Here is a 27,690-nt window from a genome sequence, read left to right on the forward strand (position 1 = left end):
TCTAAACGAGGAGAGCATATAATGTCCTAGAAGAAGTCAATGAACGCGATTAAAGCAAAGAGGCATATTTTATTCGTTGTATTCTGGCTCCACACGTCTAAACCCTTGACTGCCTGTGACAAACGCTGGTTTTTTGGAGACCCTCCGAGAGCAGCAGAGTACCAAGCTGCTCCTGCCGAGCTGCTGCCTTGTGCCGCGACTCTCCCGGGCGCCTCCCTACAAGGACCTGTTTGAGTTCCTCGCCTGTTATACCTGCAACAGCTGTTTCTCTCCCTGGGCGTGTTTTCCGGGAGTTTTAAGTTAGTCTGGGCAAAATGTTCTTGACCTCGAGGGAGGCTGATGGTGAGGATGACGTAATTTCTGAAAGAACCAGCGAGTTAGTCGCGGGCTGCGGAGCTGCGCCCCGGCAGGGTAGGAGCGGGGCGATGCTGGTGCCCCCCGGCCGCCAGCGAGGCCGCTGCTCCGGTGGGTTCCTCCCTGCCCGCGGGAGGAAGGCTGGGGTAACCTCCCGTGGCTCAGCATCCCGGGCCGTAGCCGTCGGAGGAGATGCCTGCTCTTCTTTCTCCTTTTCATATACTCCTTCCTGGCACAAGGGGGAAAAAAAAGGAAGAAAAAAGAACCGGAGGCGAGAGGGCGAGCGGTCTGGCTTGTCTCCTTTCATCTCTGCGGCCCATCAGCAGTGGGGGGCGCAAGAAGACAGCAGTTAGTGTAGGGCCGCGGTGATCACAGCCAGGGACCGCCGTCTGGGAAGGTGGGAGGGAGGGGAGATGCCGCGGCTGGCGTTGCGGGGAGGATGGATGTGGCCGGCGGAGCGGGCGGGAGCGGAAGGTCGTGCTCAGGACTGAGCTGACCGGGAAAGGCAGGGACACCATTCTCCCCCGAGCCCACTCCCTCAGGGCTGTGTCGCGTTCCCTTCTAGTCTTCTTTGTCGATGAGACTTGCCTGGGACTTCGGGATGAGCTCCTAAAGGAGCATGCATTAAACCGGCAGAGAAATAGAGCCATAGAGCGCGGGACAGGCAGCGCAGAAAAGCCCTGGGCTGTGCAGTGTCCCCGTCTGTGTGCCATGGCTACCTGCTGCAGCCTTCACGTTACTTACGCCCTGCCCTGTGCTCTGCTGCCCTGCATGAGAAACAAGCGCCTGCCTTTCTCTGCCGGGGCTTCCCAGTACGTGCTCGTTTCCTCTTTTAGAAACAGCTAAGCCCGGACACTTGGGCTTCGCTTCTAACATTATTTTTTCTCACGCCAGTTCTCAGGCAACACAACAGGCAATCACACGAACATGTCCAGATTTTTCTCTCCAGGCAATATCGATACGCCCCCTATTCCCAGCAGAAGCATTGTGATCTCTCAGCCTCCCTGCAGCTGCAGTGCCTTTTCCCGCTGACCAGCACACCCACCCTGCTTGCCGGGCATCCCGGGCCACCACCTGGGGAGAAATCCATCTTCCTGGGAGCCCATGCGGGCCGTAATTTTCTGTAGTATTTTGGGAGCAACATGGTCAAGGTCGGGCCCGCCTCGGGATCCTAGTGACGGCAAGACTTTTCCTCTTTGAGCTTAGCCTTGCAAGCAGGAAGCCTGAAAGACAAGCCCTCCAAGACAAAGAGCACAAACACCCCTTGGCGCTGCCCAGGCGTAGAGGGGACAGGCGAGGTGACATTCGACGTTGCTGATATATGTGTATCAAGGGGTTGATGCAGTTCTGTTACAGAGGTGGGTAACTCAGGTTGCCTCGCTGCCCGCTTCATCCTTTCACTGTTTCTCGTCCTCAGTCACTGAAAAACTCAGCTGAAGTGTTTATTGGAAACTATTGATAGTAATAGACGGAATCAGAAGTTGTTCAGTAGTTCCAGCAAAATTTCTGAGTTCTTCTTAAATATGCATCAACTAAGAGGGGGGATTTGGGGTGGAAGGTGGGAGAAAAGGACCATAAATTAATCTGAGACAAACTGAAAATAAATTCTCAGACAAATTCAGAATTTCCTACATGTTCCTGTGCTGAACTCTCCGGCAGAAGCCCATGACTTGCTGTGAAAGTTTTCTACATCTCTGCTTTTGTCCTGATTACTGTCTCACAGCCATCTGAGACATGACATGCATGCGGTGCCCAGAGCTGTGCTCTGAGAGCACAGAGGGGAATACCGGGCCAAAGAAGGATCCCCATGAGCACAGTTCATTACGTCACTGGCTTTGCTCAGTGCACATTGCCTGCTGCTCGGTGCTCACCTTGGCTCTGTCCTAGTCCAGGGGACCACGGATTTCATAGGCGGGGGATGGACAGACAGTGAGCAGGTACTGGGGATCCAGTACCCAGAGCACAAACCTGGGCATTTCTGTCCGGCAGTGGTGCTGAAGCACTTGGCCACTGCTCAGGGAGTCAGGGTGGAGATTTTGTTTTTGCGGGACAGCCTGTGGATTCACGTTCTCATCCCTGCGGGCCATGCATGGAGGTACAAGCCAGAAATAAACTTGGCAGCCAAACCTGCTGTTAAAATGCACTGTGAGAACAGATGATTCCATCTCAGCTTGGCTAGCTGTAGACGAAGATTTTTGAAAGCGGGACTGGAAGTTAAGGGGTTAACATTCCACTCTTCATTGCTAAAACTATGTAAAAGTTTCATTCAACATGCCTTCCATGCCCCTGTTTCAGGTTTTATGTGTGGTTGTTTTGGGGAGAGTTTGAACGAGACAGTGATGTACAGTAATGGAACCAGCATTTTGCATCAGTGCAACTGCTATTTTTAAGGACACTCAGATTCAGTGAGGAGTGGGGGAATTTCCATTGAGATACCTGTTCTAGGTGGCTGGGGTTTCCTTTTTCTTCCTTCCCCCCTTCCCCTTCCCCTACCTCTTTTCCCTTTCCTTCCATTTCCCCTTTCTCTTCCCCTTCCCTTTGTGTTTGCTTCCCATTCCTTCAATTTCTTTTTTGTTTTTCTTTTCCTCCTTTTCATTTGTCTGTTTCATATACAGCTTTCTGTTCCTTGTCATTCTAAACAGAATCTCATGACTTGTGTAAAGAGAAAACAAGAGGCAACATGCCTGTTCCCATGGGGTCAAATCTGCTCCTTTTCAAATCTAAGAGGAAATCACCCTTTCATTACAAGAGACACACACTTGGGTCTCTGGAGTAAGATACCCACTTCTAGCATTTCCCTAATGGCGAGAGGTCCCAGAGGATCCTGTACCCCTTGAACACCCATATCTCCAAAGGAACTTTCCTTAGGGATTTCTCTCACCCTCCCCAGGGATGAAAAGGGTCTCCAGGATCCAGAATATGAGCTGGGACTTTTCCAACCACTTCCTCTAGGCAGAATTTCCAGCTCTTAGCGTCAGTCTCCAATGCCCTGAACATCTGTGCCCCTCTCCACACTTGTTCATGAGGCTCCATGTAAAAATGTCTTCATCCTGGTGAAAATACCAGAGTTTGGCCTATCTGGAGCAGAACCAGGCCTAGCCCTGGAAAGCGACGGCGCTGCAAGAGGGCGCAGAGAGCCACTGGCTCTGGCAGTGCGCGGCTTGCTTACAGCAGGCACAGTGCACTGCAAACGCCCCTCGTTTCAACCATTTCCTTCAGGGAAGGGCCGGGAAACCTTCTCTCCGGGACATTGCCGCCTACCTGGGGGCGACAGTGGGGGAAATGGCCGGGTGTCCCGGCGTGTGGGCGGCGGTGGGGCCGGGGTGGGTACCGGCGCCCCGATGGGAGGGGCGGGCAGCCTCCGGGGCTGCAGCGCCGCTCCTCTCGGCTCCTTCCGGGCCTCCAGTTTGTTTTAATAAAGCAGGACACCAAAATACTAAATGGGGTGAAAGAATGTGTGTTCGGCGCTGGCATTCCTGCGGTTTTCCCCTGGTAATGCCACATCCTCCCTTATGGGGAGGATGCCTCTTCCTCTGGGCACTCCCCTGAAACTCCTCAGTGTTTCTGTAGGGGATGCTTCCGTGCACCAGGTCTCAGGCTACGCCTTACCCGCGGGGGGAAATCGCGAAAATGCACAGCACGAAAGGCTGATAACTCAGTTCTCGTTAGATCAAATCTTTAAGAAAGAAATGTCTAGTAGAGGAAGCCACTGAAATACTGTCGATTTTCATTTACCATTGCCTTCCTCCGAATTAAATTCACACCATAAATACCTTTTTGTTTTCAAATCAGGAAGTTTGCCATGCACACCGTGTTTCTACGGCTCGTTCTAACATTAAGAGGTTGCACAGTTTTACGGCCCTCGAGGAGCCTAGAAGAGATAGAAATTGAAATCGAAAGCCCAAATTCCTCGCGATTTACTCACTGATATCAAAGCGGCAGATTTAGTTTCCACGGACGAACTTGTCCTGAATGCCCTAGGAGAGGGAATCTTGCCCTTACCCTGCCCGCCCCACTCCCACTTCCCCTAGGTTTTGGTCTAACAAGGTAAAAATCTCCAGAACCTCATGCGGTGACAATGAAGCGTTGCTTCGGGCAGCCAAAAGGTAAAAAAAAACCAAACCAAAACCGAAAGAATCCAGAACAGACAGATGCCCTCCGCGGAGGTGCCGGCATCCGGCATTCAGGGATATAGGGAGGCAGAAATGTGTCCTGGATCGGATCCTGTAAATACCATTACATGCTCTCCTAGACACATCCCACTCACGGCTCTGTCCTCTCTCCCCTCAACTCCACTTACGTGTTACGTGCTGTCATTGTACCAGCTTGTCTTTACACAGCAGAATAATGCGCCTATTATTCTCTTCTCTCCAAAGCTTCCACCTCCAATCATGTCGTAAAAAATAGCCTTAATAAAACAGTGATAATTACGCCATTATTGTTAACACTACCCATTAAAAATTTAAAAATAGGTTTTCTGGTTTGGTCACCCATAGGAACCAGGTATCAGTTTTTGCAGCAGTAAGTCGTTCTGCGATATGTCAAAACCTTATTTCTTTCTTTAAAGACAACAGGGCTTCAGGGATTTTTTAGAGAAACTGAAGGCACATCGTGGGTTCCCAGTCATAACTGGACAGTATCGGTCAAAAGTTATTGATACCCTGTTGACCGGCTAAGAAAAATAAATATCCCTCGGAGAAGGAGCCTGTGATGTGCCTTTTCTTCTGCAGGCTTAGCACTTTCAAGGAAAATGCCTGATTTATGAGCATATCACTCTAGCAATGTTTTAATGTCCCCCTATCGCTTCCTTGTTTTGGGAAGGGTGTGTGTTTCGTTTGCTTTTCGTCTACGGGGCTACCTTTCAGTCAGCTTTAAGGAGGGATTCGCTGTCCTGATCTCTCCTCGGCCATACACCAACGAGGAAAGCTGCAAACTCAGAGAAATAAATCAGTTTGAAAAGTTTTGAGCATAGTTACGGCATCCTGGCTGTGATCCAGTAAACGAGAGAGAATAAGTTTTAAATCTCGGTCTGGAATACGCAGGGGAAAACCCCCACCCAAACCCATGGAGATACACTTTCCAATCTGCCTGGAAATTAATCCCAAATGAGGGAGTCTCCTTCTAAATCGGGCATGACAGATCTGAGAGAAACATTAGACAGAAGGCAATGCGCTGGCCCCTCATTCCCGGCGAGGCAAAACTCCGCGGCGGCAGAGAGCGGGACGGGGCTCTTCGCTGCACCACGCCGCGTCACCGACTCGTTGATGTGCGAGGGGCTCTTGCGGCGCTACTCATCCTGGGGGATGGAGAAAGACTCATTTTAAGAAGCCTTTACTAATCCAATCCAAATTGACCCCAAAACTTCCAGTACTTCCCCCCTCCCCTCCATTCTTAGATTCCACTCGGGCCTTTAACTCTCTGTGTTTAGCCTTGGCAAATTAAAGCGTGTGTATGTGTGCGGGGCCGGGCGTCTGTCCGTGAGGGAGTGTACCGCAGCCCGTGCTGCTTCAGGCTGCGTCAAACCTTCCGTGGCAATGACCATCGGCACGGGTTCAACAAAACCTCCCACCCCGGGTACACGACGGGTGGCTTCTTGATGGAAACGAATTAAGAATGGGGTGAGGAAGGAGGCAGCGGTGACTCGTAAACGAAGATAATAAAATTCCTGGGGATCGGCCAGCATAATCCACAGAAATCATCCCCAGGGCTCCAGTCTGCCAGAGACAGGATTTCCCATTAACATCCCCACAATCGTTTCCATCGCCCGCTCCGGGAGCGCTCCCTTACACTCAGAATTCCGGTCCCGGTTACTGTTTTATTTAGAAACAGACATGAATATCCCTCCTCTTATTACCACCAAACTCGTTGTGATGCGGAAATCCTCTCTGTCCGCCACAGATACCAGCCAGCCTCTTCCCACAGAGCTGCCTGGCCGAGCTAGGAAGGAGGCTGGAGATGAGCTTCCTCGGGAGGCTGGGGCTACCGTGGGCCCCGGGGGAGGCCGAACCTTCACACACCCCCCGGAGGTGCTAGGAACACAAACACAGCTCCCCTGCCTGCTCCAACAATGGGCAAAAACGACGCCGCCACCAGCCGTGGGAAGCGGCACCAGCGCGACACGGGGACAGCGCTGCCCGAGCACCCCCGCCTCGTCTTGTCTAGCCCGGCCCCACAGCTCCCGTCCGCACAGCGGGATCAGCGCTGCCCTTCTGCTCTGCTTGTGATCAGCGAAGACGGACTGCCCTATCCATCCATCCATCCATCCATCCACCCGGACCTGGTCCTGCTTCCCCGATTCCACAGCCAGTAGAGCCTAGCCCAGCTGCGGCAGAGATGGGTACACTGTTCCTCACAGGACACACATCGGTCTAGAGGCTGGCAAGAGAGAGAAGGGAAAGGGAATTTAACAATGAGTTTTCAAAAATTTTGTAAGCTTTGAAGCAGTGCACGCTTTATACGTGTGATGGAAAGCAGCGCAGTCCAGAGTGTGTTATCCGCATGATGTGCGTTTGCATGGAAAAATACATGTGTGTATATATAGGGAGAAAGGAAGAATGGTGGCCAGACCCCTATAAAAATTCGTGGTTTATCACCCTCAAAACAGAATGCTTATTGCTAGGAACACTCCTTAATCCATGCATCCAGCAGATCGGGAATGTTTTTTGCTTGTTTGTTTGTGTGTCTCTCTGGAGCCTGCTCGCAGGGCTAGATGGAAAATCACAGCATGTTTCCTATTGCACTGCCTGTTCCCCACCAAAGCAACGTCACCGCAGATATGCCAGTAAATTCCTTACCGGGTTGGGATTGTAATTGGTTGAATGTTTTCTGTATCCTGACTAGCCAATAACACTCCGAGAAAAAAATTTAGAACAACTTAGTTACCACAGACGGCGAAAAATGACTTGACACTACACGTGTGAGGCAATATTAACTAAAGATGAGATCCTTACTGCATTCATTAGAAATATCATAATACACCAAAAAGATTACATGTGCCACTGTATTTACGGTACAAGGTCCCTTATTTTCAGACAAGTGCTGTCCAAATGGTTGCCCTTGTCATGTCTGTTTTAACAACATCTGCTAGCTAGCATAAGCTCTGGCCTTGATAACTTGCATTTTTCTGAGCCTGAATTATTCTTGGCAGACCTTCTTCTTGTAGTTCCTCCCCGCCCCGAAAACAGATAATAATATGTGCAAAACAATTAGTTAAAAAGAAGAAAGGAGAGGAGACATAAAAGCGCAAGAATTGTGGAAAAATGGAAAGGGCAAAGAAAGAAACAGGAACAAACGATAAACGGCAGATAGCCAGAATAACTACAGTTACAAGTGAAGTAGTTGTACCTTTTCGTATGTAAAAGGCGATAAATACATAACCGCATTTCGAAGTTTTAAATCAACATTTTAATCTCAGTAAACAGAGAGCAATGACAGTTACACCGATAGCAACCGATATTGACCCAGAGCAAGAAATCAAAGCTATTTTTACATTCAAATGTCAGCAGCACATTTCTTTATCCTCAAGTTTGCAAGGTATTCTTAGAAGCCTTATATATGCAGTTAGGCGGAAGCTGATTGCCAGCAATAAATAATGCATCCAAGGGAGAGGCTTGAGTCCGTATCTTCTCACTTCCAGGATGCAGCTAAAGGATCTTCGCCTCAATTCTACATCAAGGTTGTGGCTTAAAGCAGTCAAAGGGCTGTTTAATTGTCAGGCGAGGCTTCCCCCTGCGGAACTCTCTCCGCATGTTACAACCTCTTTGCAGCTCAGCTCCATATGCATCTCTTTTTCACACTTCGCTCTCCATCTCGGGCTCCTACACCTGGTGCATCACGCATTTAGCCCATTCGCTCCGGCTCTTCCTTTCATCTTCCCAATGGCAGACGTTTCTATTTATCCACTGGCAATCAATGTGTGGCGTCACCGGTGGTACTGTAATGACGACTGCACCATTGAGGATGACAGCTTAGAAAGAAGAGGGCAATGGTGATCCCTCCCAGAGCAGCACAACACAGTGTAGCGCTCGCATCACAAGGTCACCCTATCTCACCGCTGGCTCCTCTGCATTGGCAGGAGAGGGTTGCCTGGTTTGTACAAGGCTGGGGCGGGAGCGGGAGGGAGGGGGGAAGAGATCTGGATTTTTTTTCTCCCCTCCCTTAAGCAAAGCACAATGGAAACCAGGAAGGAGATGGTGATGTTTCTGGAGGGGACTACTCTTGGCGCGCTAGTTGGCAAGAGGGTGCCTAATTTGTCCGAAGCAGTGGGGAGCCCCGCTGCGGAGCCGCAGGAGAAGATGATCCATCGGAACTGCATCAGCCCCAGACCTGGCCCCTTGTCGTCCCGGGAGAGAGGAGGAGGAGGAGGTGGCGGAGGAGAAGACGAAGAGGAGGTGGAGGTGCTGCCAGGGACAGGGACGGTGCCGGAGACCCGCTCGGCGGCGGCAGCACTGCTTTCGGCCGGACAGCAGCCCCCCGCCCCGGAGCTCCCCTCCAGCAAAGGGCAGCAGAGCAGCTCGGACACCGAGTCGGATTTCTATGAGGAAATCGAGGTGAGCTGCACCCCGGACTGCGCCACGGGGAGCGCCGAGTACCAGCACAGCAAAGGTACCCAACTCCTTCCCATGCCTCCAGCCTGGGAGCTGGCAGCACTGGTGGGGCGGGGGGGGCTGCCGGAGGGGGTTTTCCCCTTGCCAGCTGAGCGAGGGGCAACGAAATCGGGTGTGTGTATGTGTCTGCGTGTGTGTGATCTCTTTCCTGACTGATTCCTCACCTCCCTGCCACCGGGAGACTTGTTTGGGAGTCAGAGGACACGACACCGGGCAGCCCTCGAGTCCCTGGAGGGGAGCCAGGCGTCCCGTCGTGGATGCGTCAGGTCTGCAGCGTGTCCCGTAGGATCTTTTTGGCCAAGACAACCACGCGCTCTCCTCTTCAATCTATTCTATTTTATTTTTATTTTTATTCTTCCCCATCGCCTAGACAGTGCATGCTCCAGGAAATCCCTTACGATCCTCCACACCGGCGGGTTTTTTTGTATGTGTGTGTGGGGAGGTAAGATCAAACGAGTTTTCTGGCCAAGAGCTGTTTGTGGTTTTGCAGGGTGAAATGTGCCCGGGCGAGTGTGGAAGGGCCCATAAAGACCGTAAAATCGCTCGCCGACTCATGCCAGCCCCAAGTGCGGTAGCGAGGGCCTTGTTTGCACGTTGGGTTAAAAAAAAAAAAAAAAGAAAAAAGAAAAAAAGGAAAAAAAAGAGAGAGATATCCAAATTACCTTGTCACTTCTATGTCTCGGTGGCGCCAGCTCGGAAATGGTCCCAATGAATTAATTGCCTTTGGTCTCGGGCACAATGAGGGAGAATTGCATTTGAAAGCAAATGCAGCGGACAGGCCCATTTTCCCCCTGCCCCCACTGCCTATTCCCACCTTCCCAGCCCGGCAAAGATGCCCCTACCCTGACAACAACCCACTTCTCCCCCCTTTCCGTTCCTCAATCACTTCAAGAAAAAGGGAAGCTTAGAGAGCGCTGTCTATCCTCTAGTCCCTTAGAGGCTCGGTACAAATATCCCATCCTGGGCTTTGGAGACTGAGTGGAGATTCCCAAGGCCTCGCCTTCCCCTCAGAGAGAACAGTCACTGCCTGCTGGCTGCTGCACTCCCGGCTCCTTGGTGGCCTGGAGGAAGGGACAGGGGAGTCATGCTACTTGGACGGCGGGCACACCTGCCTTTCCCAGACGCTCAGGATCGGGGGATGCTGCCGTGCTCCGATTTCCCAGTGCGGGAAGTGAGCGTGGGGCTCAGCGAACAGACACTGCGAGTGGGGGGGTGTGCGTCGGGGAGAGGGACAGGTAACCTCCTAGCCAGAGTGAATAAGAACCCGTCAAACCCTTAGCCGGCGTTTCATCCCCCTTCTCGCTGTCCTCTTCCCCGGTCCTTCTTGGACGTCAGTACCCCAGTACTCTCGGTACACCTGGGCGGGCACAGAAACGCCGAACGGGGTGGAATGGGGTGCAGAAGTGTGTTGGCTGGGGAGGTGGGGGGCGAGCATCCCTCCGTGCACGCTCGCCTCCGAGCGTGTGTCGTTGTTCCGTGCTCCCCACTCAGGGCCGTGCTCCGAGGCGTTGGCCGGCAGCCCCAGCGGCGGGGGGGATCACCCCAAGGGCAGCGGAGGCAGCGGCGGCTCCCAGGGCTCGCTGGCCTGCAGCGCCAGCGACCAGATGCGCCGGTACCGCACCGCCTTCACCCGCGAGCAGATCGCCCGGCTGGAGAAGGAGTTTTACCGGGAGAATTACGTGTCCAGGCCCCGGAGATGCGAGCTGGCGGCTGCTCTAAATCTGCCAGAAACCACCATCAAGGTACACGCAGCTCGGACATGTTTCCAATTAGCACGATATAAATCTATATGGCCAAACTTCCTTGCAAAACTCGGGAAAGCACTTCGCCGACATAACCCTCCCTCTCAGCTCCCCCCGCCTCCCGCCCCTTTCCTGGCCCTGCCCGCACCCTGCAGCAATGCGGGAGAGGGGACACGGCTCCCGGAGCCTTCCCGGCCAGCGCCGCTAATCTGACCTCTCCCTAGCAGATTATTTTTAATCCTTCCTTCGGTTCAGTCCAAATCTCTCTCAGCTCTTGGGGGAGGGAAGAGGAAGCCAGTAGCGGATCTTGTTTCCATCTCGCTTTGCTTTGCCTTTTCAAAAACATTTGCACATGAAAGTAAACCCGATATCAACAATCCCAGGTAGTTGTGGATGCGAAAGGGCAGCAACGAGGCAGAGCCGCCCGCTTGGCCGGGTCCCAGGGGCTGGGGGGCAGCAGGACAAGCCCCAGCAAGCAGAAAGGAAAACAAGCACCCTAAAAGGGCTGCTCCTCTGGGTCTCCCTGTAGATTTTTATAGGGGCTTAACTGATCCCTCCGTACGTGATGACAACTCCCTCTGGGGGGGAGAGCTGGCGCCGGTCTCCGCTCTCCGTCAGACCCACGTCCGCCGCACCGCCCTGGGACTGGGGCCGGGGCCGGAGGCCAGGCGGAGCGGGGCTGCGGCGAGTGACGGCTCTCGCCTCTCTTCTACCCGCAGGTTTGGTTCCAGAACCGCAGGATGAAGGACAAGCGGCAGCGCCTAGCCATGACCTGGCCTCACCCGGCCGACCCGGCGTTTTACACGTACATGATGAGCCACGCGGCAGCCACCGGGAACTTACCGTATCCATTCCCGTCCCACCTGCCCCTGCCCTACTATTCCCACATGGGCATCGGCGCCACATCGGCCTCTGCCGCCACCCCCTTCAGTACCCCTCTGAGGCCTCTGGACACCTTCAGGGTCCTCTCTCACCCGTACCCGAGACCAGAACTGCTGTGCGCCTTCAGACATCCCTCTCTCTACCCTGCCCCAACTCATGGACTCAGCAGCGCCGGGGGCAACCCCTGCTCCTGCCTGGCTTGCCATAGCGGCCAGTCCAACGGGCTGGCGCAGAGACCCTCCGGATCAGACTTTACCTGTTCGGCCACAACCAGGACTGACTCCTTCCTCACTTTCACGCCCTCTGTGCTGAGCAAAGCCACCCCAGTTTCCATGGACCAGAGAGAAGAAGTACCTTTAACGAGATAAACCTTTGTCTCAGGGTTATTAAACACTCGTCCCTTTCCCGGACTTCTCTTCGAGTTAATGTACCTACAGCCCATGATTATTTAATCGTGTTCTCTCCTCAGTCGTGGACACCCACAGCTAAGAGAAAAAAAAAGAAAAAAAGACTAAAAATAGCTCAGTGTCAAAAGGATTTACATTCCAAGGGGGGGGGGGGGAACAGAAAAAAGAAAGAAAGAAAGAAAGAAAGAAAGAAATTACTAGTGATTTATCTCTGAGAAGGAATTTAGGCACGAAGGAGGAAGAAAATTAACTCGAATGAAATACGCTCCAGCCACCTAAAAAAATGTGCTGGGACTTCCTTTTCCGTGGATAGACTTCTTCCCAAGGGCTGGGGCTTCTGCGGATCACAACAAACCTTATGCACAAACCTACGAGATGCAGAAGGAAAATCTGAAATACTTGAAAGAAACACTGTCTTGATAACGAAATGGCTTGTGCGCATGAAGAAAGCAAAGATGTAATCTCTCAGTGTCCAGAAAATAAAAACAACAGGGAAACAGCAAAAAGACCCCAAAAGGTTTCCGGTTTGCAACTCGGCAGTATTATCCAGTTGTCTCTATAGAGAATAACAACGTTTTACCATAAAGAAAACCTGTCATTCTGTACATTAGTTTCGTGGTTTAATTGCATTTTTTATCCTCCCTTGTCTCGTCCTTCGTTGTGAGCAGAAATCCAGCATTTCATTTCCATTTTCCTTCCAACTTTTATTTTTAAGGGGCAGACTGGAATTGGCAGGGAAAAAATACGAGCTCATTCCTCTTATGGGTCAGAGCTATTTGTCCTTTAAATAACAATGTCCTATTATCAGTCGCTGAAACGTGCACACACTGACGAAATTAGCAAGTGATGTATATGTAAAGAGGATTTTTGAATATCGAATGTACAATGCTCTGTGAGCAAAGATCCCGTGCCAAACGCTAACAAGCCGCCAAGGGAAGAGATTAGGTGACAGAGAGCACAACTCCTTCAGACAATCACCAGTCTGTAAATTGGAGCAAAGGCGATTTCCCTTCCTTTGTACTTCAGCCTTCAGTTCTCTCTCTCTCTCATTGCCTTTTCCTTGCAGTCTTTTTTTAAATTTTATTTTATTTTTAATTAATAATTTCGTGTGTTGGGGTTTGTGTTTCCTTCTCCATCCTTAACCTTTACATTAGTGCGTGTCCTTCACAGTGATCATTCTTCCTTCTTGAGGAGTATTTCTTTCGCAAACTAACTCACCCGTCTCCTATTCAGAAGGTATTTGGGAAGAAGGTAGCAACATTGCTTTTGCTTGTATTTCTGTAACCCAAAATTTAAAAAACACGGGCACGGAGCTGGGTAGAGGTTTCTTCCAAAACCGAAATGACGTATTTTACACATTTACATATTTTATTCTGTTTTAAAATAGCCCAAAGAACACTCTGCCATAATTTGTTACCATGTCGGAATAAAACTTAATAGCAACAAAAATAACAATGCCAAAACCGATCATAATGACACATTTCAACAGTCTCTCATCCATATTTTAATCGTGCTTGTTAAAAAAAAAAAGGTAAAAGTGTAGCTTAAGACGAATTTCACCGTGCAGGTTCTAATAGTTACAGGTCAACAAGCAGGAAAATAAATGCTGGACAGAACAAAGACGTGTTGACACCTCTGCTATCTACTTTGTACTAAATTGCTGAGAAGCCTCTGTTTTATTGTCACACCGGAGACTTTTTGTCCTTAGGAGAGGGAGTGAATAGCAGCGTTTCCCTATAGCGGATGGAGAGCAGGGAAGAGACACGGGCGTGCCAGGACATATTTTTTCCAATTAAAAATATTGTTTATTACAGCTTTTAGAAACCAGATCCAAAGTCCCCGTCTTTAAATCATTAAGGGCAGATTGTTCCACCCTTTATAAATGAGATTTCCTCATGGACATGGAAAGCAATGGCCCTTTTTGGACACTCGCAAATAGATTCTCCCTCCCCGTTCCCCCACCCCTCCGGAAATAACAATTGCAAACAGTGTCCAAGGGCAGAGCCGAACAACATCCGAGCTCTGCAAATTTTCCCCCTCCTTTACTTTGTCTTTAATCAGACAGAAGAACCAGTCCGATAAAACGGGAGTTGCGGAACCAGTGCTTGATACAATCCCCCCAGCGACCCAGGGGGAGGGAGCGCTGGAGAGGTCGGGGTAGGGCTAGTACTGCAGATGAGCACTACCCACCAAACCCGGGGGGTCATAGGTAGCCCACGACCCCTCGTTCCTCGGCCAGGCACAGGCACCTGCTGGGCCGAGAACTCAGGCCAGGATCCGGCCGAGGCCTCTGCTGCGATGGAGGAACCAGTTTGCTCTTGCAAAATGACGAGGTCAGAAAATGTCATCGGCTGGCGCTCAGGGCAATACATATATATATATATATATATTCTATATGTACACATATATTCATACACATATATTTTATATATCTATGTGTGTGGGAGAAAAAGAACATTCAAGCTTCTGATCACCGCTTCCACCCGTGACTGGCACATCCCCCCTTAACGAGCGGAGAGCGGGGAGGTAGCGACAGGAAGCGCCCGCAGCCCGCCCGGTCCCCGCTCTCCCGATCGCCCACTCTGGGAGGATGGTGCGGCAAAAGGTGGCTGTGAATTTCTCCTCGGTTCGGTCACAGGGCAGAGATTGCCTGCGACAGGTAAATAGGCTGCGGGTCGCGGTAATGCCAAGAGTATTTTCAGTTAATAGAGGAGGGAAAATGAGGTGTCTGGAGCGATATTGGAAAGTACAAGATCGATGATCCGTCCTCGTGTCCAATCAGCAGCCTTTAATTGACTGTATTTTCTAGGTAATTGAGCCGCTGTGCTCCTAAATTGAAGTGGAAGATATAACAATACATCTCAGTGGGAGGAATTACTCATTACTTCATAATGAAATTTTCCATTTGGTGCGTGGGGCCGTTGCCGTTAACGCCTTCTCCGCCGGTGGCGGTGTCCGCGGCCCCACGCGGGGCCTCGGCTCCTGGCACGCGTGGGGCATCGATAGCATTGAGGGCAGACACAGGGCACCCAGCCGCCAGCAGGTCCTGCCTTTACCCCCCAGCCGCTGCCACCAAGCAGGCAGATTTCCATGGCCTAGCCCTGGTCGGGGATGAGACCCTTCGAGGAGTTAGGGTGAGGCCCCGGGGGAGCCGGCGGTGGGCACCTGCCCCCTTGTCACTAGCGGGAGCGGAGTTGTCTTTGGGGTACCCCATGTGCTACATCGGGTTCGCTCCCTAGCCAGCCAAATTCAGCTCTTAAAGGCCGTCCCTCCCACCCCCTCCCTTGTTAGCGTTTGATTGATTGCCTTATTAAAGCGTGTTCTTGTAAGTGTGACCGAGCTGATTGCACTGCATATGTTTGGGATAATGCTCATTTTAAACAACTGAATAATAATACTACTAATAAAAAAAGGACCAGAAAAGGAAGAAGATGAGCTCTGGAGAACGGGTTAAGCCTAAACGATCCCGGGGAGCAGCGCTGTAACTCGCGCATTAAATTGCTCCTTTACTATCGAATCACTCAGCCCATCTTTGTTGTGTTTTATCTGTCACCTCCTGTACCATTAAGTGAAATAGCAAGGAGACTGACGCTCACTTTCCCGTCTCAGACTATATGTTTTTATTAAGGTTGTATGATTAAACTGGATCGGATGTGCTTTCCCAGCACTATGCTTTACTTCAGCGCCTAAATCACTGGCAAATCGTCTCTCCATATTTCACGTTTTCTGCTGGGTTGTTCGGTCATTTGTCGGCACCTGCAGAAAAGCATGCGGCTCCTTTAGCTTTTTGGCTTATCTGTCTGAAAGATCCTTTTGTTTTCTATTATTCTCCTGCTCGCCTGGCTACTTTATTTTACTACTGAGTTTAGCCTCTGAAAACACCCTCCACCATATGTCACCCCAAGGCCCGCTGTCCTGCCTCTTACAATAGTGTCACCCTGGGGTAAAGCCAGCCTCAGGATGAGCTGAAGTCTCGTTAACACAAATGGCTTCATTTAGGCGCATCAGGTTCCTGGATGGATGTGAAGGGGGAGAGAAACCAGTACCATGCGCATTTTGCTTCATCCTTCTACCCGGAGCCCCTTACATGTTGTCTGCTGCATTCAGGTCTTCTCGCTTCTCTTTTTGTGAGGCTGGAGGATCCCATTTTGACCCTAGAGAGCTGGTGCTGTGGAAGGGAAGCACGTACGGTAGAGTATGGTAGATCCCCGCTGGAACTGGCCCCTGTTTTGGAAAGTTTTTCTTCTCTCTCTCTCTCCCAAGCAGAAGGAAGAAAAGATAGCTAGTTCAGGATCTTATAACAAGAAAACAAATAGATCACAACCTCTGACCTCCAATTCACCGTTTCCTTCTCTCCACCTCCCTTTAAAAAATAAAGAAAAAAAGAAATAAAAAGAAAAATCAGTTGAACTGAGTGTATCTACGACCAAGAATGTAGTGCAGGTTTACACTAATATTTACAAACCTCATTTTAAAAAATCTCCATCGGTGTATTGCATGCACATATACATGCAAAGCAAACACATAAAGTGATTTTCCCTGCTGCCCTCTCTGCAAAGAAGTGCCTGAGACTTCAGAGACAGAAATTGCCACTTAAGAATATCACATGAAAGTATTAAGTAATTATTTAAAACAAGGCTGTTTAGAAAAATATTTGTGTTTATTGCAGCTGCTCGATTGGCCTCGTTAAATCTGGGGAGCATTTAAATTGTGTTACAGTCTCATTTAAATCCAGTTTCGTTCCAGCAGGCTGCAAAGCCTGAATAGAACCAATCACTCCATAATGATGATGAATGAGAAATTAATTCAGATACAAGCAAGACAATTTAGGCCTTCATCTGTTTAAATAGCCTTCCAAGATTATTCGCAATTGCAGGTCACAGATTTAATCAATTGTCCAATCTTGTGAAAGTCATATCCTTGCATCTTCATCGAGATTATTTATAGCGCGGCGAAGCCCAGTGAAAGGTATACGCTCTTAACAGGAACAATTACTTAAAGAGAAGCGTTTGCAAAATGAAAAACAAATGCCTCCGCGGGCACTAAATGATCAAACACTTCCTCGCTCTCCCGGCCCATCCTCCCCGGCCTGAGGAAAGGAACGGAGCTGCAGGTGGGGGGTAAAGGGGACCATCACCAAACTCCATCCCTGCTGTATCGGCTCTTATGCTCTTCAGCACAACCACCCGCGTTCTTTCGTGGGCCACCCATTCTAGTCTCTGAAGGGCCGTGCTTTGCTCCTGAGGGCGACCGCCTCAGAAAAGACACGTTAAAAAGCAGCTTTTAATCGCGCAAGAATAAGCAAACAGTGCCGCTGCTCAGCCCGGGGAGAACTGTAATTTTCTGCCTCTGACTGGCTCCTATTCGAGATACATAAATGTATGTGTGCCAGCAGCCCTGTTTTAGGCCTAGCTCTGCTAATCCCCCTGCCCAGCCTTGCACACAACCGGCCTCCCCCTGGCGCGGCGCCCGCCCGGCTGGGGATGAAGCCGGCAGAGCATCACTGCACCTCTCCTGGAAACGCCGGCTCTCCCTTCGGGCTTGGAGCCATGTGAAAACCCGAGGTCCCGAATAAGTCAGGGTTAATGAAACCTCTACGAAAGTTGAAATAAACCGCTTTCATAACGGGGAGAATAGTTTCACTTCTCGAAAAAGAGGTGGAAAGCAGGGAAGAGACCAGACTTGTTTGTCAGGGTCCCGATGGATAACTTGCTCTTCTCGCTGCTCACCCTTTCTCCAAACATCTCCTGTGTACCTGGAGCCCTCATCCCCCGGCACTGAAGCCTTGTCTGGGATGGCGTTGCAGGCTCCTGCCCAGACTCGAGGGGTGATCCTGGGCTCGGAGAAACACCTGCTGCCCCAAAGAGCCTCACCCCAATGCACAGGGAATCCAGTCTGTAGGGAAAACCTGGGGTATTTTAGGGGTACAACCCGGCCCCACCTCTTCTGTCCAAGGGACCCTGAAGGTGGGAGCTCCGAGGACCCCTGGGCAGCGAGGGTCGGCCAGCTCCGTGTCACTCCTGGGGACCAGGGGCTCACCGAAGAGCCCCTGGGAGCCACCACAGTTTGACCGCAGAGTGGCGTGGGTTTCATGGGTGGGAGTGCGCGAGGGTCAGCACAGGTGGGTCAGCACAGGTGAGTCAACACGAAGTGAGACGTGCTCCCAGGGAACCGGGAGCCCCATACCGGTGTAGTTTTTGCGCATCAGAAAGGGGAGCGTGGGGCACATTCAGCCCCGGGCACTGCCGGGGTGGGGAAAGGAGAGGGTTTCGGGCAGCGGAGCGGGCCAGAGGAGCCGTGCGGGAGCGCAGCCCGACGCGGGAACCTGGAGCAACGCCGCTGCCTAAAACAAAAGGCTGCTTACAGGACCCCCGGAGCTCCAAGGAGCCGGTCTCAGCGACAGACTTTGATGTATCGCTGTCCAATTAGTGCCTTTAATTGGTGTCCTCTGGGACAGGCAACCCGGGAGCTGAGGCGGCGAGAGCTCTCTCGGCAAGCCCTGCCCGCCCGCTCGCTAGGTAACAGATAAGTAATGCAGCCGGGCGGTAGGAATCCTGCATCCCTCTCCCTCCGAGCAGGAGCGGGGAAAAGACCAAGCAAACCAGAGGCCAACTGCTTCCAAACCGCGCCGCGGGGCTCCAGCGCACCCAGGCAGGGAGGGATGTGGGGTGTAGCTGCTCCCACATTTATCCCAGCCTCGGTGATCAGCGCCTCCCTCCCCGCCCGCTGCGGAGGGGGGTCAGCAGCGTGGAAACGACGCTGCTTAACACATACGGCACGTTCCTTCCAATTTGGCTAATGAAGGTCGCCGGTTAAACGTAATTTTAGAGGTTAAATGAGGCTGACTGCAGATCTAAAGAAGCTTGATAAAACCTCTTATTTGAATGACACCAATTGTATGTATAGACGCCGTTACAGCGGTCTAGATTTACCTTGGGGGAGGAGGAGGAGGAAACAAAGCAAACACACTAACAGGGAGGGAGGAAAATGCTTCGCCAATTTATTCTAAACCAAAAACACTCGGTCGAAAAAGAAACTGATCGCTTCATTCATCAAATATATAAAATACATTTATGAGATGCTCGAAGAGAGGGAGAGAGACAGGGGGGAAAGTTCGTAGACAAGAGCCCTCAAAAGGATCAAGAAGTAATTGGAAGCTCACCTTGAAGTAATTCTGTGTTTCTTCTATTTTATTCTCCCTTTGCCTTGTTTTTTCTTTTCTTTTTTTGTTTTCCTTCTGGTAGTCATAAAATGTTTTAAGAAAAAAAAATCACCTGAAGCCAGAGGAAGATGAGATTTTTTGATTAATAAGGAAATCAATTTGGCAGAATGGAAGGGATGCTGACTTCTCAAACTCGCTGTTAGCAGAGGCGTCTCTGGGGAAGGCAAGCAGTTTGAGGCTGATTCGGGAGCCATCAATCCCTAGTACCCGGGTACACCTCAAAACGAAGCCACCAGAATTTTTACAAGAACGCATCTCTGATAGATATTTGTAAGCTGAACTATTTTATTTGCTCTTCTTCCATTGTGTTTTCAGTGTTAAAATGTTGTAATTTCACCACATTCTTCCCGAGCAGCACTATAGGGTTACATCTTTTATATCCGGTCCCCAGAAGCTGTGTATAGGTTGGTCATGCATTGCCACCAAAAATCACAGCCTAAAAATGCCATTTACCCTCTCCTTATAGAGAGACCTTAATTTGCGCCAGGATAAGTGCTCTCCATTTCTTTTTCAAAGGAAAAGACCATAACAGTCTGGTCAGCCAGTTTTCTCAATATCTTGATTTCATCTTGCTAAATTTGTATTAAAGAAATCTTTTACTCTCTTTATCTTGTCTGCCTGGGACAAAATTCCAAAGGTCCTAACTTGTCCCAAAATGCATTTTTGCCTGCTTAGGGGAAGTTTGCTTACTGCTGTTGCAGTGCAGGATCAAAGATGAGTTTCAGAACAAATAAAGCAGCTACTATTACTAAATCCACACAATTAATATGAATCACTCCTGGGAATTATTCTACAATTATTCTAGCATTTGCTCAAGCCTGTGTACTTCAGGAAGGGAAGTTTTCTCTAATGTGGAGATACTGAGTCATAGGTCCCAAAATCACTTTCCATAAATTACCTGGAGTAAAATTTAATCCAAACTCAAAAGGTCTGATTTACTAAACCTACGGCTATATAGTAACACAACCTTGCTTCCCCTCACAACTACAAATGAAACAGAAAATCATACAGGAAAGAGAAGGAAAAAAAAAAAAAAAAACAAACCAGGGGGAAGCCCGTAACTTTGCCAGTGTTTATGCTCCCCTTTCAGCCAGCTGAAATGTGGAGTGGGATCTATTCTGGAGACAGGAGAACACTAGCCAGTTGACTGGTGTTGTTTCGGCTCCAAATGATGTTCTAAGTCTGCTCTTGTTTCAGCAGCGATGTGGTTTTGGGCAAATGGACAAGCCTGAGTGTCTGAGCCATTCTCAGCCCCAAGCAGTGCATTACTGCCCATTAACTCTGGCTCTCGAGGTACAAGAAAATAAAGACTGCATGACCCTACATTCCTCTCCCTCTGCTTTGGCAGTCGCAGCTTCCCACCTGAAAGCCTGTGTGTCATTTGGGTCACAAAAGCAGGTTTTTACAAAAGACCTGTACTAAAGCACTGAACAACTGAATTGTGTCTTGTTGGTAAGGAGACAGCTACTCCTGCATCTCTTTAGTCCTCATTTAATCTAATCTAACTTCTGATCATGACACCGGGTCCTCCAAGTAAAAAAAGAGCTGCAGCATCACTAATTATGATTCCTTTCTTTTGATGTCATTAGGTCAGTGGCTATCTATGTGTCTGACCCATCCACTGATTTTTTGTATTATATTCCAGTTGGTCACTTGTATCTCAAGGGCTGTGTGCAAGCACTTGTAAAATAATGGCACAAGACAGGATAAAGGACATCATGACCTCGATTTTCTGATGCTGCTCCACAGGGAAAAAGAAAGCCATTTTCACTAGTGGGAGTTTGATGTGGGTTCCCCAGATCCAGATGCAGGAATCAGAGATGCTGGCACTCTCTGTGCTGGCTCCCAGTGCTGATTTCCCTGGTGTTGTCCCAGAGGGTATTCCCAAAATCAGCATCCCCCAGCCAAACCCAAATTGCATTTAAGACCACAAAGCCAGTCACCAGAGATTTGGAGCAAGTCATGATCAGCCATAACACAAAGTTTTAGTGTGTTCAGAATCTTTACCAATTCCTACAGCCAAGGACAATTTTTGTATTTACTTTGTCTTCAGTGACAGCCTCACTCTTTAGTCAAAAAAAGGTATTCCAAGGTCTGATTTTAAACTTCTCAAAGCCTTGCTATGCAGTTAGAGTGACATTTATACACTGCAATACATGGCTTCATGGTGTTATGGCAACAACATATCATTGGTATATAACTCCACCAAGGGCAAAATCATCTACCCTGATAGCCCCAATCACTTTTTTATGCAGGAGCATAATTCTCACAACAACCTTTCCTTGAAAAAGTGGTTGTAAATTTGAGTATCTGTGTGCATGTTGTTTCAGTTTGTCACAACTACCCCTTCAGCAAGGGATGGTTCTTGATGCCTCCTGTAACCTGGCACACCAGAAAAGGTAGAGAGTTGCTGTTACATCATCATGTAAGTGTACAATTAGTTATTTCCTAGACTTGTTAAACTTTTGCTTTATAAATTGATAGGTTAAATCTAGAGTAACCCAAGGCTTGATCTGTACATCACAGACCATTAGATTTCTTCCAGTTAATTTTTACTGAGTGCAATATGATATATTTGACTTTCAGAACAGGTGCTTGATGTGACCTGACTTATCAGCTTATGGGGAATCTTGGTAATATATGCTAGCCATGATTCATTGGTTAAAGCAAACAGAATAGACCAGCAAAAAAAAGCCCTCCGTGTTTCTTAATTTCTAATAAAAATTGTTCAGTAATTTATCCTTCTGTTCTTAGCTAAGTTACTGAATTTTTATTATCCAGCATTTTCCATTAAAGAACTTCACATACTCTAGTAACACACCTCTCTATCTTCGCTCTGACAACCTAAGCAAATGAAATTTTTGTGACCTGTCAGTGTGAGGCACTTTCTTCAGTTATTGAGCTATGAGCAAGGCCTTCTCTTACACTGTCACCAATTTTATAGCCTCCTCTCTCAAAACATGTAAGCCATAGCTACCTACACAGTATCAGGGTATTTTGCATTTGTTCCATCAGCAGACCGTCTTTCTATTTCTATTTAATGTTTCTTGTCCAGACAACCAAGAACTTCAGTGGCCCAAATGCAGCTCTGCAGCACTGCCATAGGTCTGCATGTTTACACATTTCTTGGCTATAACATTGTTATTCTCTGCTTCTGTCTTCTAGGACATGTTCCTCAATCTGTAAGGACTGTGTTCATAAATGTCATATTTTGTATTTTGCAATATTTAGAATAGTCTTCAATTTTGTATTTTGCAATATTTAGAATAGTCTTCAATTTCTTTATGACATTCATGTGCCTTAGCTGCAGGACTGACTTGATACCTAGAAAAACAGATTCACTGAAAGAAAATAAAAAGAGATTAATAAGACAACAAAAGTCATCTGATAGTTCTGCTCTATGGACAGCCTTGCATAGGTATGGTAGTAGCAATGTATATCTACAAAACAGGAGCCACATGCACAAAATGGCAAGTGCATCTTTGACACAAATTTGATTAGCATTAGGTATGTCCATATTTCTGACCACCTGATTACACAGTAGTGCTGAACATCCCAGTCCGTGCAGAATGTCATTAGCAATAATCCCATTTCATGATAGTGTCTATACTATCAACACTCTTTTTTGCTCTTTAAATTAGCCAATTTTTAGCTTGCTTTAAATATTTGCTGGCACCTACCAATTGGGGATATTGTAGGGATAACATATAATAAGTTAACATTAGAATATCTAAGTCTAGACTGAGACATTTATAAACTCACCCCATAATCTCATTTAAATAAATCAGATGTGCAATGCCAAGACCTATTTTTCATAAAAACTATGTTGATTGACATATTCAGGAGAGAAATGCAAGTTATTAAATTAATATTTTGTCAGTTTCACTGTTATTTTCTTTTATTCTTTAAAGAATTTGAAAATTCACTGATTATTTCTCTAACCCCGTAGGCATCATTTAATATCTTTTTCAGCTAATAATATTTTTAAAAGTGCTTAATCTTCCGATTTTGTTAAGATTACATCACCCTGATTTTCAAGTGAAAATTAAAATACTGATTTTTCACTTCCAGCTAATATTAGATCCACACTGTTGAGAGGATCTCTTTTGATTTTGCTATACTTAAGAAATTTCTTTCACTGCTTTTTACCCCTTTTACTGAATATTACTCCTGTATTTTTCCTGTTGTCTGTAGATTCCCTTGTCAACTTCCTGTGTTTTATAACATGTAATGTAGGCTAATTGCTATGTAATGCAGTTCCCTCTGTATGTTGTACAGAGATTTTTTACTTCAGATATTTGCCTTCATTTTGCTCTCTTGGAGGACTGCTCTGGAGTCAGAAAAAAGAAAAAATGTTGCCCTCCATGTAGATATTTCTCATATGCAATGTATTTCCGGTCTCCAGCCACCCACCAGTTTCCAGTCTAAAAATTAATACATCATAACAAGGTCCAAAAAATAGTTTTTTTCCATGCTGGACATAATGCCTTTCAAGATGTGGATTTATCAATGATTTTTAGAAGCTGTCAGCTATGGTTTATTGCTAGCTGCATGAGATAAAGTAGCACACATGCTGAACTGAGTTTGTCCAGATGCTACTATTTTTATGCCTAGATATTGCAGACAAATGTTTAAGAGGTAATGCATTTCATTGTTGGGTTTGATTTGGTAGTTTTTGACAGACACCTGCCAGCACCCCTGGTCCTTGTTAGTAAGTACACCAATCCATATGCTTTTGAGACCAGTTGGTTGAGTTATGATTACCAACTGGGTATTCCCTCCTTCCTTCCACTGTTCACATAACTCATCCCATCAGATGCTAGTGATGATGACTGTATCTTCTCACTGATAAGACTTTCCTGTTCCCTGACTGTGCAATCCATACCCGACCACTTTTGTAAAACAATTGAGAGAATTAATTTTCTTCATATTCTTTGTTACATCAATTCAAACTTTGTTGTTTATTGTATCATATTTGCAACTGGAAATACATTTGTATCTTGCAGCTGTCTTCCCTGGAGTCACTGTACTAACCTGCTGTTCTAGCTAATTCTCAGCCAGTCCCTTACCCATGAACAAGACACACCGTTCTTGCAACTTCTATCCTTTTAGTACATTCCATTCTTCCACTGAAGCAAAAGTTCAACTTCAGACTAGAAGCCAAGTCCTTAGAACACTGTTTGTAACTTGTAAGCATGGAAGAGTCTCTAAATGGTTCGTGTGGATATTCATCTAGCCATGCCTCTTGCTTTCGCCTCAAATCCCCAAAGTCGTTCTTTAACCCTTTACCACCAGTTGCAATGAATATCAGAGGATGATACTCACAGGATGATTTCCACAAAATTTCTGCTTATGTAGTGCATTGATTCTCATTTTTTAATGTGATCATCTTCAATGACTTCAAAAGACTTCAAGGCCTTTTTGGCTGTTTGCAACTTGATAGATAACCAGTTGTGGCTTTTTTATCTCTACATGCAGTTTGACACCATGCTTTGGAAAGCCTCTGGCATAAAGAATTTGATTTAGCAAAGTATAGCGACATCTCATAGTCCTCAGTCAATAGCTTAGGGATTTGCTGATACCACTATATTTCATGTCAGTCCTTTTCTGGCAACTTTATATTCCCCAAAGGTTTCAGTCATCTCATGACATTTTGTGCCACCATGGAGATCTTCAGTGCAATATTCAGTGATGACAAATTAGAAGTGAAGATACATGGATGCCCTAAAATAAATCTTAAATTGTATCTTTGAATGTGGACAGTTATTCTAGCACTTTTCTGAATATTTTCCCAATAAGCCTGCAACCTTTTCAAAGTGAAGATAGAATTCTAATGATGGATTTATGCTACATATAGTTAAAAAACCTCTCTGCTTGTTACCTCCATCACCTTGGGAATTCATGTTCAGTTATTCTCTATCTTTCAGAGGTTTCAGTTGTTTCAACCACATGCTACTCCAAATCCACATCCTGTGATAAAGTCAAATGTGGAAGCAGATGTGGGACCATTTACCATGTGATGCAGGTAATTTAGTTAAAGTGACAAGTCCTTAAAATATATTTATGGCTAAAGAAATTCACATTATTTTCCAGCAATTCCTCCCCTGAAAATATTGATAAAATTAATGAGCAGTGGCGACTTGTAGAAATGCTGGGATAGTTCTCCCTTAAGTGAGGACTGTCTCTTCCATTGATCTATTAGTTATCTGGCTCTCAACTTATTTAAGAAATGTTACACTAAAATAGTATTACTTTTTATATCAGAATCTGGATTAAGTCAGAAGGCATTCAGAGTCTGCTAGAAAAGTGCAGATACCTTTGCCAACAAAATATGTAATAATAATAATAATAATAATAAAAAGGCAAACCCTATTAATGAGATTCTTCCTTAATAAAACATACAAAGAAAAGAATACTTTTGGTGATAATCAATTGTTTTGCTATCTTGTCATTCTCTGTTGATTGCATCTTACATTACTTTTTCTATGGCTTTGCCTGGGAGCAACTATTAATTTTAATTTTGGCATTCTAAATTTTTCCTGCCCTCTTTGAAATTGCCTCAGAATTGTAAGATTTGCTACATGCCTTTATTACACCCTGTATTCTTCCATGTCCCATGGCATTCTTTGAAAGGAAGTCTAGAATTCAATTCCATAGATAGGTTATCTACTCAATTTGATCATCTGTGTTTGCAGACTGCTCTTCAATCAAGCACACTTGGGACTTTCTATTCCACAATTTCAAATACTTCTATCTATTAGCAGGCAGGCCAGAGCAGCTTTGCCAAATGGACTCATTTTGATCTTGCAATTTGAAATGTGCAGAGCTTTGAATTTTAACTTTGGGCACAGTGCTTGCAGTGATTATGTCTCATTCAGCTCCACTGTCTATTTGGAATTCACTTTTTATCCATTTCTATGCAGTGTCAGAAACCAACCTGCTATAGAATATACCAGCATAGATTCAATTAAGAGACAGTAAAACCTTTGTTTCATTAACAGAGTTTCATCCTCCAGCTGCATTTTCCTATTGGAGACTGGTGCCAACACCTTTGCATGGTGTCAGTTCTCTCCAGGGGCATTGGAAACACAGTTGGTCTTTACACCATGATTTCCCTTGCAGTCACACATTGTTTGGGCATGTGTTTTCAATTGTATGCTTCATTCTTTCAGTGCTTATTAGATACCTGGATTAAGAAAACGTGCTCTCTGCTGTGTTTCAAATACCTTCACAACTTTGAATTTGTCTCTCACATTAAAGTTGCAGAGGCCTACTTATCCTTTATTTTGTCACAGATAGTTTTGTTTAGTCTGTTAGTCTGTTAACATTCATGTGATTTGGCTTTACCACACAGACTGATGACTTAATGGGACAGACATTTCAACAAGGAGGTAGTTTCTGCTAAACAGAATCTCTTTCCTTGAAAGAGCTGGTTTTTCCATGGGTTTTCTTTTTGATGTTTTGTATAACACATCTAATTCCTCTTGCATTTATCTGCTTAATTTTAAAGACATACATTAAACTTCTCTGTGCTCCTAATAATTCACTAGCTCTGCATCCTTTTTTCTTCTCTTTGCAGTAACACATCATAGGTAAGAGAATACTACTGCTTCTCCCTCCTGTAGTATTTCCAGTGGTGTAATTTCAAAATCCCTTCTGCCCCTCACACTAGGCCTGTCTATATATCAGTAAAGGTAGCTCAGGCTTAACTCTAGCAGAGCCACTGTATTTATCCCCCAAAGAAGATCTGTCCAGCAATTGCCTAATCCCAGAAACATTTTATTTGGCTGCTGCCAGACTCCAAACATTTACATAAAGAGAATCAAGGGAACAAGCACTAGAAACTAGGGATCCCAAATAGCTTGAGAGACTAGGCTGTACAGAAGCAACTTTTTGTTTTTCCTACAGGAAACTGTCATACACAGGCAGAAAGAGATGTGGTGTAATACAGCTGGTCCCCACTGGGAAGACACAACTGCACAGCAGTCCTGTTCCAGGATGTAGGCTCCACAGCAGGAAGGGATGTCTCTCTGTGCTTGTGACTTCTCCTCTGTGCTCTTGGAGAGGAAGTCCTGATGCCTAATGACAGCTTCTGGATTCACTGCTGGGACCTGAGGTCCTTCTAGAGCTCCTGCTACCTTTTTTTCACAGCAACTTTAATACGCAATCAGTATCTGTAACAAAACCCATGATACTAGATCTCCCTTTTCTGTCGGATGCTTGAGTTAGGTTTTTCAAAAGTCTGGTGAGGAGGTTCATGCCTTGAAACCACTCTTATGCCCTTCTCAGTAGATACATACTTTAGAATTTAGTAATGAATTTTTCATCCTAATCAGATGCAGTTCTGTGCAATATTCATTCATTTCCCTTGAGAAAGCACTGAGTTTTCAGTCCAAGCAGTTGGGTCTAGTACAACTTTCTTCCTGCTTCCAACGACATTTGCATTTTAAATGGTTTGATTTTATTCACCTATCTGC

General features: G+C 47.1%; 2 protein-coding genes across 2 annotated transcripts in view; one reads left to right on the forward strand and one right to left on the reverse strand.

The window, feature by feature from the left end:
• The window catches only part of HOXA5 (homeobox A5), a 315,710-nt gene that overhangs the window by 88,027 nt on the left and 199,993 nt on the right, over positions 1–27,690 (reverse strand). The window lies entirely within an intron of this gene.
• EVX1 (even-skipped homeobox 1) lies at positions 8,526–11,952 on the forward strand. Its single transcript, XM_085053945.1, has 3 exons — positions 8,526–8,958; positions 10,452–10,702; positions 11,422–11,952. Exons 1-3 carry the CDS (start codon positions 8,526–8,528, stop codon positions 11,950–11,952), a joined length of 1,215 nt encoding a protein of 404 aa, XP_084910071.1.

This window comes from Lichenostomus cassidix, chromosome 2 (genome assembly GCF_008360975.1).
Source record: "Lichenostomus cassidix isolate B80296 chromosome 2, HeHo_3.0, whole genome shotgun sequence".
Classification (NCBI taxonomy): Eukaryota; Metazoa; Chordata; class Aves; order Passeriformes; family Meliphagidae; genus Lichenostomus; species Lichenostomus cassidix.